Below are 14,674 nucleotides of genomic sequence, written 5' to 3' on the forward strand. Positions count from 1 at the left end.
TTGGCATCCTGCAGTGCCTGAGAGCCCAGAGCACCACAGCTTGGTTTAATTCTGCACCAGCCATGCTCAGAGCAAGAATGTTGTGTCTATCTGGCAGGTAGGGTCCAGTGCGTTGACCTGACAGGCAGAGTCAGAAGGACCTGGTGGGTTTTACTTCATGGTTGCAAGCAGCAGAGTGGAGATTTGTTGGTGCAGCTCCACAGGCCACATCCCTCATGCAGTGAGAAGGTTCTTGGCTTATTGTGAGATTTTGGCATATTTTGTGAAATGTGCTCAGGACACCGCAGCTGTGGGTATTGTACTTTTAATCCTCACTTAATCAAAATTCAGTCCCCTGGTTGAACTTAACTGCTGCAGCCACATATTAAATTTTTTTCTCAGGTCTTATCATGGCCAGCATATATAATTCAGCTCTATGCAGAGCTAGAAAGGGGCTATTAGTGGCTTAAATCTTATTTATGCACTAATACGAAGGTATACGTAGTATTTATGGGATGCTTAATCCCTGTGCTAACCCTCTGCACAGAAGCAGGCTGAGCTAAGAAGAACAGCTTTTATGACAAAGGAAAGTCTAAAGCTTACAGCTTTTATGACAAATACTGTCAGCAACACCTATTTCTTCAGCTTTGGGAGTTCCTACTTCCTTCCAAAGGAGAGAAGATGAGGAAGGAGAATGAAACAAAGGTCCTAACCCTCCAGCCTTTGATCTGGATGAGATTAGATCCTGCTGTAAATTTAGGACAAGCCTTCAGAGATGTGTGGTGATTTCTCAGAGCTTGATTGTGATTTCACAGCAGCACTGTGTTCTGGGACCTTGTGCTGGTCAATCAATGCCGACCAAGAGAGACTCTCCGACAACAGCATTCTGTAGCCTAGGGCTGTTCTCTGAGGGTGCTTTGCTCTTGCATTGCTGCATGTTGGTTTGTTAATGTACTCACTATGCACATTTCCCTTCATTTGCTTAAAATCATAGAATGAGAGAATGCTAGCACATTGTAAACAAACAAACAAACAAACAAACAAAAAGCCCACCTCCAAACCAGAAATATTTCTAAAAGAGTAAATTTTCAAGCACTCTACATCATTACATTTTCAAGGAAGCTTGGGAGAAGAAATAACACACACTGGAAAAAATTCCTTTTCATGGTAAAAGCTACTCTTCAAGAAATCTTTTCTGTGTTGACTGTTGGGAGAGGGTGGATAGGGAGGAAAGATGCAAGTCTCAAGAAAATTTTCCAGTAGATAATCAAATACATGGCCTATAATTTTTTATCATCATGGACTTCAGATATATGATTTATTCACCAATGTAAAAAATAAACCAAACCCTAAACAAGGATAAGTCCTTTTCTGTAGGTCCAAAAAATACTCACTGATGCATATCACTAATTTTCAACAATCCTAAAAAACTCTGTCTGTATGGAGCATTTCTTCCTCTCTATCAATATCAGAAAATGTACAAGGCTGAAGAGGAAACAAAAGTTAAACCAAACCATTTAAAAATACAGTACTGTGACAGATTTTATTTCATTTTGCTTGATACTACATGCTTACTACGACTAGGAACAGACATGCCTTTTTTTTGTTTGTTTGTTTTAGACTTTTATAATTTTTTTTAATCTATATTAAATGTTGACCTAAACTTTGCTGTGCCTTGGAAATCTGGCTCAGGAGTTAACTGCAGGAATTTTTATTTAAATAGATAAGCATTTATGTTTGAAAATAAGACAAAAACAGGTGAACAGGAAAATTAAATTACAAATTCGGTTCATACAAATATCTCTTACACTATGTAATAAATCCTGTTAATTAGCTGAGGTCTTTTAAAAATTCTTAAAATACTTATGAAACATTATTTACAAATTATATAAATAAAATCTAGGCCACTTAAATTAACCAATACAACAAAAAAGTCACCTTTTTGTATTGTACGTACTAAAAATGTTTTTGTTTATTGATCATAACCCAGTTTGCAGTATAAAATGTTTGTTCACTTACATCAAAATGGGTTCCAATAGAAGGAAGGAAGGTATTGTTTCCAGAAGAAAGCAATCAATATAATAAATGCTTAAAATCAATGCGACTTCTTAATGTTCTGTTCTGCACCACTTGCAGTCATTTTTAGAAGTCCCTTCTACGCTATTTGTCATTTGAACAGCTCATCTCAAAACAGCAGAGACATGGTTTTAGCAACAAGAAAATACTCAGTACATTGCTCACACATCACAAAGACCTTACCAGGAGGGCGAGGCAGAGAATGGAATGTCAGTGGCCAGCACAAGCCTTTACAACATTTAACTTAAAAGGCAGCATTTATAGAACTAATCACAGAATATACACATCCTGCACTCAACAGCAATCAAAAGGACTGGAAAATATACATTTAGGAAAACAAGACTGATGATTTTCCACTACCTTTGTTAAAATTAATGCTTTGCTCCTTGCCTTTTGTTTTAAAACCAGCATTGACACCACCACCAACTATAACTACTTCTTTCTTTAACATAATATATGGCAGGTAACTACTGTACTTGAAAAATGTACAATAAAAGGTGAGAAACCACTGAACTTCCTATGCAGACACATGAAAATATAAAGCCATATAGATTCCAAAGTGCCAAGAATACCAAATTCAAGTGATGGTTTATAGCATGTAGGAAAGAAACTAAATGAAACTTGCTCTATGGGTTGCTGAGCCCTTCAGCTGTATCCTCAGTCTCTCCTTTGGCAGCTCTGGTGAGAATTTCCATCCATTTCATCTGCAGCTCTTCATCTTCTGCACTGAAATAGAGAGTTTGATGGGACTGGCAAAGCTTAAAAACGTGCTTCAGATCAAACTTCTCACCAGAACCTGGTAAACTGACTTCATAGCCAGGCAGAGGGATTGGACGTGGGCTTCGTCCATCCTAAAGGAGAGAAAACAAATGTAAGGATTCAGGACCAAATGCAGTTTGAGGTGGGAGGGGGGGTACACTGCATGGAGCCAGCAGGCACACACTGCAGGAAGCACACAGATGCAGTCCCAGGCTCCTTGTTCAGTGCTGCAATGAAGGAAGCGGGGACAAGGCAATACCGACTGCTCAGCTTAAACCAGCAAAAAGCAATGACTTAGTGGTGCTTTATTCTTACGTCACTGATTTCCTTTCACAGTAAATATGGCCAGGGATTTTCATATAATTTCATGTAACTTATGCGCATGCCTTTTGCAAAACTTCCTCTGCATTAGGTATAGGCAATGGGACCCAGCCTAGAAGAGTTTGATGTTGTCCCTTTTGAACATCATGGGATATTTTGTAGGATTGGTTAAAAGGAAGCAATTAAGCAAAGCTGGACCCTGCGAGATACCAAGGCAACTAAAGGGCAAGGGAAAAGTCTTTGACAGAAAAGACAATTTTTGATTTTCAGTAATTTATGATGCTTTTGAGAGATGTCAAGAAAGCCAGCGCTCAAATTCTTGACCATCCTTTCATAGCCAGATTCACTCACACATCTAAGGATCAATACAGCTCTCTAGCAGTCACATCTTGAGCATCAACCAACTCCTCTCCTAATCTCTCAAGAAAGACATATTTTAGCAAGGCAAGGTGTGCCATGGCCAAGCAACCTCTTCAAGTGCTCCCAGCAAAGTGTTTCTAAAGATGAGTCCCCAAACTGAAGTCTGAATCACACAGGCATCAAGCATCTGTACAAAGCTGCCACCTTCTGTAGCAGCTGCTTGTGTTGCAGCCCCATACCAAAGCTAACGAAGCATCCCACAGAGAAGTGGCAAAGTCATTCTTTTGTCAGCCCACACCAAATGCAGATGACTTGGTAAATCTGGAAGAGGACCAAAACTCTGAGAACAATGGTCAAAAAAGTTGCCTACTTTCTCCACACTTTGTCTAAAATAATTAAAGTATCAAAACTGCTCACATTAATGCAGACACATACATGAACTAAATTGGCAAGAAATACAGTCAAAAATGTATCACAGTTTATTAATACAGTTTATCAATACAGGCTTCTTGATTTATTCATCTATTGCTTGTTATTGTAATGCAAAAATGCCAGAGTCCAATTGCTTGAAGATCAAGCACTGTTCAACGAGATTTAAGGCAGCTTTAGGCTAAACACTGAAGTTACACTCAGTTCCCATTTGAGTGTAACTAGTTGTCCTAAATGCAGCACAGTTTCTATTCCCTGAAACCACAGTCACATCCCTAAAAACAGGAAGGTCTTGCCCATGCAGAAGAACTGGCATGTACAGAGCAGCTCCTGCACACGTGGCACTGTTCAAGCAAGCAAACATGAGACTGATGAACACAAATGCACAAGAGCACATGCATGCTCAACCATGCCTGTTTCACTGGTCTTGGTTTGGAAGAGTAGACATTTAGACTTGTCAAATGGAAAATTGTAGGTTGCCCATGACAATGACAAATGATATTATTTGTAGCCACAAAGTGCACTGTTGGAGCAAATTGATGTTTGAATTGTATGTGTTGCACCTACCCAACATGTGCAGACACAGGCAAATTAAGCAGTCTGCCTTTGGTCTTGCATCCTCCCTTAATATGCTGCCCTTGACACTTTGTCTGTACCTGCCTGATCCAAAAGGAAGGGATTTACATTATCTCTGAAAAGCTGTACTACTGAGAGGTAAAGGTGAAGTACTTGTCCTTGAGGAATACCCCACCCCCAATCCAGACTTCTCTTTGGGACCAGCAGCATCCGTGGATGTCCTTTGCGGCTGAGCCCTTCCTCCTACACGAAGCCCAGCAAATCCAGCAGCTATTATGCGCCCATGAGGAATTCCAGCCTTATACTGAGCATGTAAGTAGGATTTACAGGCCTTATAAGAGAGATGAAATTCATGTTTTCATTTTAAGAGCCTACAGGGTTTGGTTGGTTGGACTGTATTTAAAAAAAAAATTTCTGTGTGCAACATAGTACAACTGCAAGATACTGGTATTTCATCAAACCAAAATACCCAGTGCTGAAAGAACTTCACTTTAGGGCTGATTACAATAATTTTCCTCAGATAGTGTGAGTGGCAGATAAAAATTTAGTGGATGTGTAATACAGTCAGCAGTCATATGCACTGTGCACTCATCCTGACTCTCAGCGGCACAACACAAATGGGTTATTTATCTAGGTCATTAGAGCAGCATGTATTTATTGTTTTGTTACAGCCATTGCAACATCCAGGGTTTAAGATTTGGGAACAGAATACTCAGTGCCACCAGACAGGCAGTTCTGTTTCAGGCACCCCTGCATACAGACACGCCTCTGGCACTGCACAGTTCTTTGCAGTGTATAAGCCCTTTGGACAACAATGACCCACCAATGGCATTATCCGCCTCCTACTTCCAAGTGGGCTTAGAAAATCCATGGTTTTTTCTACCCAAACTCTACTCTTTATCCTCTCATGATCTAACCCCAACCTTACACAAATCATCGAGAGACTCCTGTGATCTTCAGAACCAAAAAAGGGCAAGCAGAGTTAAGTGTAGGGCAAGGTAAAGCTTCTACTAAACAGGATCAACAGGCAACCAAAAATACCAAACTTCTCAAAAAACCCTGAGGTCAATTTCAAACTTAGCTACTCCCTTATTTTCTAAAAGTAAATCACATTTACATGATGAATGAAAAATTTCTCTTTATAAAGCAAAATTTTCTCTTGGATCAAGCCTGATCTGATATATATAAATATAGCTATATATCTGATATATACATAAATATAGCTAATGTACTAGTACAGCTCTAGCTATACTAGTTTTACCCTTCATATTTCTTCAAAATCCATTACTCTTCCAGCTATCCTGGAAGCCTTTGCACATCTCACTCAAGTAAGTTCATGTCAGAGCTTTGCAAATAGCTGTGCATTTTACAAGGCCAACGGGGGCACCACGGTCCAGGTGTAGTATTTGTCAATCAGATAAAGGGGGAGCTTTACTCTGAAATGCTTTATAAAATCACAGGGAAAATTTATTTCCTTGACTGATCCTAGCCACAAACAGATGCTAATAAAAAAAAAACCTTTCTATTGCTACAACTACAGCAAGGTAATTGCTGGCTGAATTCAGTTCCATTACTACTTCCATCCCACACAGGAGATAAAACAAAGCTGTGTATAAATGTGTCAAATGCCAAATGAAAAACTGGATATGGGGAATCTCCTTTCAGCATTGTTGTTCTTCAGTGCTAAGGAAGCATGACAGATATTTCTGGTTTGGATATAGATGTTTCTATCCCTTGATTTTCATCACACACAAATGCTAGTTAGCTTTAACAGTACATTTAGAGACAAAAAACTTTTATAAATGTAAGTATTTCAATTAAAGATAAAACCCCATGATGCTATGACAAGGAGTTTTGTAATTTTTCAGGCCGAAGAACATCTATATTTTCACAAATTCCTCTATCCCATCAATCCAGAACTAGGTTTAAAAAAAAAAGCTTGAACCAGCAGCTCCAGCAATTGCAATATCCAGCCTCCTTTGCAGCTCTATATATTTAACAGGAAAGTGCTTTCCCTAATGACAGCTTAATATAACCCTTGACTACACCTGTATAAAACCTTGAAGAAGGTAAAGCATAACCTAATTATCCTTGTTTTGTCCTTTTTTTTTTAAAAAAAAAATTGAATGAAAAAGCAATGAGCTTTAATATTTGGTCACAATGGTATCAGCAGTAAGTACAGATAACAAGGTAACCTAAAATCTCTGAGGTTTTGTGCTATCCAGAATAGGAAATTCAGTTCTGTTGTTGAAACCAAGCCAAATCCTTTGACCCATTTCTCAGCTCGACATGTTTAAACTTATGCTTTTCTTTTTCTGTGTGTTGGCCCTCATGAATGCCATCTTACCTGGCTGCTTCCTTGCAGATACAGAACAAGAGGTTCACTCTTGGGGATGGCCACCCACATTTTGTTCCAAGTCTTCCCTTTTTCAAGGAACTGGAGGTAGCTGCTGAAGAGGCTGTTTTCAGCCACAAGGATGCTTTGCTTCTGGATGATGGGGAACAAATAAAACAGACCTGTTTCCATTTATGTTTAAGTGCACAAAATAGTTGAAATTAAATATAAAATACTCAAGTGGTGCAGAGTCAAATAATACTTGAGGGCAAATGTTGGATAGGCCAAAACCAAATAAGAAATTAATAATTATTATATACAATTAAGAAATAGCACAATTCCATGCAACAGAGGCAGAGGCTGAACCACCATTCCCAGCAGACATGAAGCTAAATTCAACTTCCACCCAGTAAATTGAAAATGGTAATTAAGATGATGCACCTCATTTCTTGCTTAGCAAAGTAGGCTGGGAGATGACTTCAAATTAATGCAAAGGGTTTATTAACAGAACCTCTTGTGCATGGTGATGCCAAATCAGAGTGCAAAAAACAAAATTGAAGAAATTGTTGGGCTCTCATAGAAAGCAAAGAAAATCAAAATTCCTGTTTGCATTAGGATTTGCACAGAAGCCTTCTGAAGATTTCTGGCAGCTGCTAATAACATTTGTTAAGTGGCAATCTCTTCAGCTTCTACTAAGCTTGTTAAGAAAGTTTAATGTAAATAGAAGGGAAAGAAAAAGCCTGACTGATCTTTTCTTTCTATACACTGGCTTTCTTGCATTTTACCTCATCCTTTGAAGATTTAACAAAAAAACTAGCAGCCTGAGTAGAGGAGGGGAAAATGATACTTTTCCCTGGGTTTTTACAGCATTTTGTTGTAATCTCCTTTCTGAAGTAAAGCCATGGGTCCCATTTCACTGGTTTGCCTCTCAGCTTTTCAGATCAACAGGGCTCTCTCTTCCTGTGTAGGTGCAGGTTTGCACCTGCAACTTTTCCTACTGAAATAGTGCTGCAAAGTTTGTCATGAGATATTACAGACTGTATTGGCACCCATAAAGAGCTCATAATCTGTAGTCACAGCTGGAGCATATATCACAGAATGGCTGGGGTCAGAGGGGACTGTAAAGACCATCTCATTCCAACCTCCTGCCTCAGAGGGCAATGTCTGATACCATATCTGAAGGTTCTGATGAGGTCAGCTTCCAGATCCAGAACTTCTTCTGCACTCTGCAGACCCAGCAGCTCAGACCAAGGGGGACCTGTGGCTTTACCCCACCCTATTGCTGAGATCTTGGACGTGTTTAGGTACAAAACTGTCAAAGTCTCCAAGCAACAGAGTTGCTACGTGGAATTAAAAGTGAAAAAACAGATCTTATTTTTTGAAAAGTTACTATGCACAGCTCAAGGTTGGAAATACACCATAATAAAAAGAAGTCAGAGGGTTTTCCTTTTTTTTGTAAGTTTGGAAGCTGAACCTTAGCTGCCAAACCTGTATGCATCCTTGTGTAATCAGCATCCTATGATGAATGCTTACCATCTACAAACAGCATCCAGGCTGCAAGCATGTTCAGTAAGATTTATAGGTCAGAGGATTAAATACCATGGTGGGGCAGAAAAGAAAACAAATTTGATTAGCTTTTACTAAATACACTAAAAAAAGAGAGAGTCTCACAAGGTTTCTTAGCCAAAGACTGTACCTCTGCAGCTAGTCTTTTCTTCTGTTCCCCAACTGCTTCCACCCCAGGGCTGCAGGGGCTTGCTGGGAGCTGCAGGAAACACTCTTTACACACGCGATTATGGCGGCTGTTATCTGCAAGTGGCTTAAACTCAGAGCATTTTGCACAGATCACCTGTAACAGACAGATGGTGTTTAATGATGTCATGTTTAAAGCACAATCCTTTATCAAAGAAATTGACTTACAGAATGGTTGTTAGTAAAGCAAAATTCAATGAAAGCTAATGTAAATGTAAGATAGAGAGACCAATAGAATATTCACTATATCTACCTCCATTAATAATTAATGTGCTTGTGATCCCATGCCATATACCAAAATACCAAATTAAGGAAAACTTAAGTCTTTGGGGAAATACTGTATGACTAACATCATGCAACCTTGCTTTTCTTGCCTTTTCTTACAAGCTTTTATAAGTCAAAAAGAGCTTAAGTTGACAAAGCAATTAGTGCTTTTTAATGGTCTAAGAAAGACTAATTTTCAGAATGAAAGTGGCTGACATTCCTCATCAATCAAGGACATCCTGGAGAACTGAGTAATCCAGAAAGTACCAACTATTTCAAGAACATAGTCCAATATATATTATCCATAAAAATTATTTGTCTGTCTGATCTGTGTCAGCTGCCAAGAGCATGCAATAGCACATTGGGCCCAAGGAACCAGTGCTTGGAAACAATGCTGGATCTTCAGCTCCAGAACCTGTTTTCATGCTAAAAATTTGTCCCTAATACACCTGCTCCAGGGAGACAAACTGTCCCCAGGGTGTCAGCCTGATGGACATCCATTCTGAATTTCTGTACAATAATAACCAAAAACCCACACATATGTTGTTATATGGTTCACTGTAAGACTTTATTTACTATATGAGGAGGACTGCCTGAAGTCAGGAAGTGCTACCCAAACAAAAGCAAGACAGCATTTTTAGCAATATGATAGTCTTTCCTTCAGAAAAATTAACTTCTTTAATTCGAATGCTATTGCCACACCACAAGGCATTGCACCAAAAATGATGGTTTAATGATAGATTACTCATTTTATATTTCTTGTTATCTCTTTGTTCCTGGGGGAAAGCCATTATTTCATTTCTTTAATAGCACTGATTTTGCAATAGGATATTTTAAACCCCAGAACTGTATTTCATGATTTAATAAAAGCAAACCCAGAAGACTGAAAATCCCAACTCTAGGGTAGAAATGCCACCTCCACAATTTAATTTCAGTTGCTGAGACTGAGGTTTCCTTTAACACTTTAACTATACATTTAGATCTCTCTGCAGCTGAAAATTTATCTCTACTTCAAATGACTAACGTTATTTAAATAACATTACTCTTAGTTACATTAGGAACACTGAATGAGGTTTCAAATAATTTTGCAGAAATCCATCTCATCTTGGCCATGGTTGATTTACAGAAGAAAAAAGGGAATTCAGGCATTGATAAATGGCTCTAGGGGAGGTGGCTAAGGGCCTTCAGTAACCCAGCCTCTGGGATGGATTTTCTTTGGTTTTTCAAGCAGGAGGAAAACACTTTTGCACAACATTTCTTTAGGGAAAGAAACGCAGAATCACAGAGTATGCTGAGTGGAAAGGGACCCACAAGGATCACCAAGTCCAGCTCCAGGCCCCACAGAGGGCATCCCCAAGTGTCACACCCTGTGCCTGAGAGTATTGTCCAAAATCTCCTGGAACTCTGGCAGATTTGATGCTTTGACTGTTTCCCTGGAGAGCCTGTTCCAGTGCCTGACCACTCTCTGGGGGAAGAACCTCTTTCTAACATCCACCCTAAACCTCCCCTGACACAACTTCAGGCCTTCCCCTTGGGTTCTAGAAAGAGATCACAGAAAGAGATCAGAGTCTGCCCCTCCTCTTCCCCTCAGAGAAAGTTGTTGACCCCAGTGAGTCTCCCCTCAGCCTCCTCTTTTCCAGGCTAAAGAGAAGAAGTGCCCTCAGCTGCTCCTCACATGGCTCCACTTTGCCATCTTCATTGCCCTCCTTTGGATGCTCTCTAATAGCTTAATACCATCTTTAATACTGCATGTTCAGCTGTTCATTTTAGCAGAGCTGCTGTCTGGGTGAAGCAAGGCTGTCTAAAGGCCATTGCTTCTGCAAACAAACTACAACCCCCTCCCCAGATATACGCCCATCCCCACAAAAAGCACCACCTTTCTTTCTATCCACTGAGGCACTGAATTTACCTTTAAACCGGCACAAACTAGGACCCTTGTACCAGTTTTGCTGCTTTCCCCCCTGATATCCAGAGAGTAAAGCAAGTGGAAAAACCTGCTCTGTCAATGACTTGCCATGAACCAGGATGTCTTTTAGCCCCTGCACTGATAAAATAAAAAATTGTCTTCTATGGTCTCTGCAGAAGAAACCCAAGAGCTGAGCGTGCTGGGATACTTACAGCCCCACACTGCTTACAATGGTGCCGCCTCTTTGTGATGGAGTTGAAGCTCTCGCTGCAGCTCTTACAAGACTGTTTCTCTTTTTCTCGCTTGGATTTAGAAGATTTCCTAGAGGAATCACTCTGAAATTAAAAGTACAAGTATGTGATTAAAAAATAATGGCAACATTGTTCGTAGATCCTCTTTGGGGTTCACAACATTTTAGGAAAGAATTTGCATGACTCTGCTGCTTGCCTCAGCTGGAGGGCTGGCTCAACCATCAGGGGTCTCAGGTGGACATAATGTGGTCTCAGCCCTTCTCTGCCCACTCATCTCCTTACCACCATGGAGCAATCTCCTCTCCTTGTTTGTCAGCGCAGAGGTGGAGGAATGGCCAAGGTGGGCATCTCAAGAAAACTTCTCTTCCACCACTCACCTTTTCCTTTTTCAAGGTGCATGTTGACTTTGTGAGTGCGCTGTAAACTTCCCTCTCTTGGTGGGAAGGAGATGTGAAGATTTGGGGGAAAATGGCTTGACTGAAGAAGTAAATGTATTAGGAGTGGACTTTGCACCACCCAACTTCAAATGCTTAATTTTGAAGTTTTCTTAGTCTCCCTCCCAGCATAAGATGAAGCATAAGGCTCCTCAGGAAGGCAGGGACACCTCTGCCAGGGACCTGCACTCTCTGGGACCTGCTGTCTAGATGGCCAGGCAAGGTTAGCCTCTAAATCCAAGCCAATACCTAAAGTCACTCAGCAAACCTTATTGCACAATTTCCTGATAAACTGAATAGCATTACTGGATCCAGCATAAACTGGACTTCCCATGCCTGGAGGTATTTAGGGCCAGGTTGGATTCAGCTCTGAGCAACCTGGTCCAGTGGAAACCTCATGGTGGAGGTTGGAACGAGATGATCTTTAGGGTCCCTTTCATCCCAAACCATTCCATGATTCTATGATTAACATGCCAACGTGCAGATCACAAAAATACAACATGTCATATAAAGATGTCTTTAAGTGTTTGATGAATGCCAGCAACATTTCACAGTATTTCTCAACATTGTCAGAATACAGTGAGAACAGAAGAGTTTGAAACATTGCTATTGTAGCTGCAGAAAAAAATAATAAAAATTAAAAAGTCTTTATTACTTGGCAAATTCCAGAGAGCTATTATAAAAGAAAGACTTTTTCAACAAAATGTTATTTAACGACTGACACTGAAAAAGAATTTAAAAAAATCCCTTTCCATTCCTGTGAAAAAGATGAGACCTTCCCGCACTGGCAGTGCCCTCGTGCCACCCAGTGATGGCTCAGTTGACTTTATCACAGACTCATAACACATGGTCTGAACAAAGAGGCTTTTGTAGCAAACAAGGATACACATTATAACTCACATTGTTCATCCTAGATAAATTTAACAATCACTTTGCAACTGTGTCATTTATTACACAAGCTACTTTATTTACTGCTGATGCCTTTTAAAGGAGGCGCTAACACAGAGCCACCCTCGCTTCAGCATCTTGATAATAATGAGCTTGAATAATTGCCATATTTCTCACCTTTCTCAATATACCCAACTCTGTTTTGAAGCTGCTAAGTCTGACTGGAAAAAACACATAAAATCTGTTCAGAGCCAGGATCTACTTCTTTCAGACTAGGCTGTTTTGACTGCTAATTTGCTTTTACTCTACTGCATTTAACTCTCTAAATCTTGACAGTTTCCTTGAATTTTAAAATTTTGGTGGAAAAATAGCATATATCCCAGCAAGAGGTACAACTCATGTGACTGCAAGATGAAGGCCTATGGCAGGTCTTCTTAGGTGAGCAGACATCTTGAACTTAGTGAACTATGCAGCCTCCATTTGCTTCTGAAATGCAGGGGAGAATCACCAAAAAGCTGGTAGGAGCAGCAAGAAAAGCAGGGGGTTTAGAAGGCTGCTGTTACCATTACTTATTACTTGCTATACAGTCGGAGAATCACGCAGTCCCAGAATGGTCTGGGGTGGAAGTGACCTTAAAGTCCATCCAGTCCCACCCTGTCTTGGGCAGGGACACCTTCCACTAGCCCAGGTGGCTCCAAGCCCCAATGTCCAACCTCGCTTTGGACACTTCCAGGGATCCAGGGGCAGCCACAGCTGCTCTGTGCCAGGTATTTCATTCTGTCTGGGCTAGCAGGTAGAAATTCAGCCCCAATGTTGTTCATGTGACTCATAAATACAGTCTGACAAGACTCTAACATGAGCAGACACATGAGCTACAGAGCAGTTTCAATTCTTTTCCTTCTCATTATGCTCTTAGAGGTGTATTTTCCATTTATAAATTAACTACCTGGAGCAACCCACAATGGGGTTGCAATCAGCAAGTGTTTCTGGAAATGCTAACTGTAAGTGAAAAATAATTTTAAATTATATAGCAGATTTTGTACTTTGTATCTTTTAGTTTGTTTCTCTACATGCCAAAATTATATTGGCAAGACTGTGTGTAAGACATTTTCCACAGTCTCACATTTCCTCCTGCATACAGAAGTCTGAGCATAACCTGCACTAGCAGTGCAGAGCAGCAAGAGAATTCAGCAAAGAGGTACCATGATGCAATAGACAAGCAGATGATCCTTCCTGCAATAGGACTTCATTGTCTGGTTATGCAAGCGTGAACGTGAATGCTGAAGAAAATCCCAGAAGCCTCTCAGGCAGGCTGGGGAAGCACAGGAAGGAGCTCCCAGTGTGCTGGCCACCACTACCACCAAGTGGTTTGCACGTGAAGCTGTTGACCACACAATGTATTGCTTGTGCTCTCACTGAGCTGTACTAAAGGGATGTCAGCACTAAAAATTCATATTTTCTGAAGCTGCAACTAACATTTTTATTCATTATTCTCTTGATATTATTAATTTTTAGCAAAATTAGAGCCCAGAATCAATATTACAAAATTTAGGGTATTTTTGTCTTTTTGATCAACTCCATTTTTTTTTCTATGTCAGGAATTAAATTTTTCTTTAAATACACGATTTAAGGAAAATTACTTAACATATCAAGATATGCTATCATATGTAAATCACTGACACAACAATTTATAATCAACTAAAAAAGATACAAGTTTTTTATTTAATTACAAATAAAATGTATATACTTAAGACCAACCAAAATTTTTATGTAGGCTTGGGGTTTTTTTAATACTTTAAAACATATTTTTTTCTAAGTAGTTCACTAAATACAGCATCTGCAACTCAAGGCACAAAACACTAATCACAAAACTGACCGTAAATAAAGTAAAAATTGTTAAGTGAAAATATTAAGTGAAGACAAAAAATAACCAGCAAGGAGCACACTAATCACAAACCCTTATAACTTGGGTTTTTTAATAGGTCAGGTTGCTGGCTTGTTTAACAGCTTTGAATTGACACTGCGCACTCTACCAGAAGGTTCCAAGCTTGGCCAGAGGTCTGGAGGTGCTGCTAAATGGCTCCTTAGTTCCTAAAATCATCATGCTAATACAAAACATCCTACAGCATGTCTCTACAGGTAAGGGTATTTCTGGTGGTTGGTTGTTCTTGTTGAGGCTAATTTTGAGTAAATTCAACTAACCCTAGGCATTTCCTGAAAATCTTTTATTCTAGAAGAGAGAGATAAGAACAATAAAAAATAGACCTTATTAAGGACTCAAACCCTTGGTTTGATTCAGCAGCAGTTATAGCCATTTTACTGAGCAAAACGAATAATATCTTGA

The 14,674-nt window shown here is 39.8% G+C and overlaps 1 protein-coding gene across 5 annotated transcripts in view; it reads right to left on the minus strand.

The window, feature by feature from the left end:
• Positions 1–1,495: 1,495 nt before the first annotated feature.
• FGD3 (FYVE, RhoGEF and PH domain containing 3) overlaps positions 1,496–14,674 on the minus strand; it is a 92,404-nt gene continuing 79,225 nt past the window's right edge. For 3 of the 5 annotated variants that reach the window (XM_071440117.1, XM_071440121.1, XM_071440119.1), the window contains exons 16-19: positions 10,970–11,092; positions 8,532–8,684; positions 6,848–6,988; positions 1,496–2,906 (exon numbers count right to left, since the gene is read on the minus strand). In XM_071440117.1, the coding sequence (XP_071296218.1) occupies positions 2,682–2,906; positions 6,848–6,988; positions 8,532–8,684; positions 10,970–11,092 (642 nt within the window). In that variant the 3' untranslated portion in view covers positions 1,496–2,681. Of the gene's footprint in view, positions 2,907–4,491; positions 4,585–6,847; positions 6,989–8,531; positions 8,685–10,969; positions 11,093–14,674 lie in introns of all 5 variants that reach the window. The other 2 variants (XM_071440118.1, XR_011681242.1) reach the window with 2 other exon arrangements.

The sequence above is a fragment of the Agelaius tricolor genome, unplaced genomic scaffold (genome assembly GCF_023055355.1).
Source record: "Agelaius tricolor isolate 1412-34295 unplaced genomic scaffold, bAgeTri1.0.p SCAF_14, whole genome shotgun sequence".
Lineage (NCBI taxonomy): Eukaryota > Metazoa > Chordata > Aves > Passeriformes > Icteridae > Agelaius > Agelaius tricolor.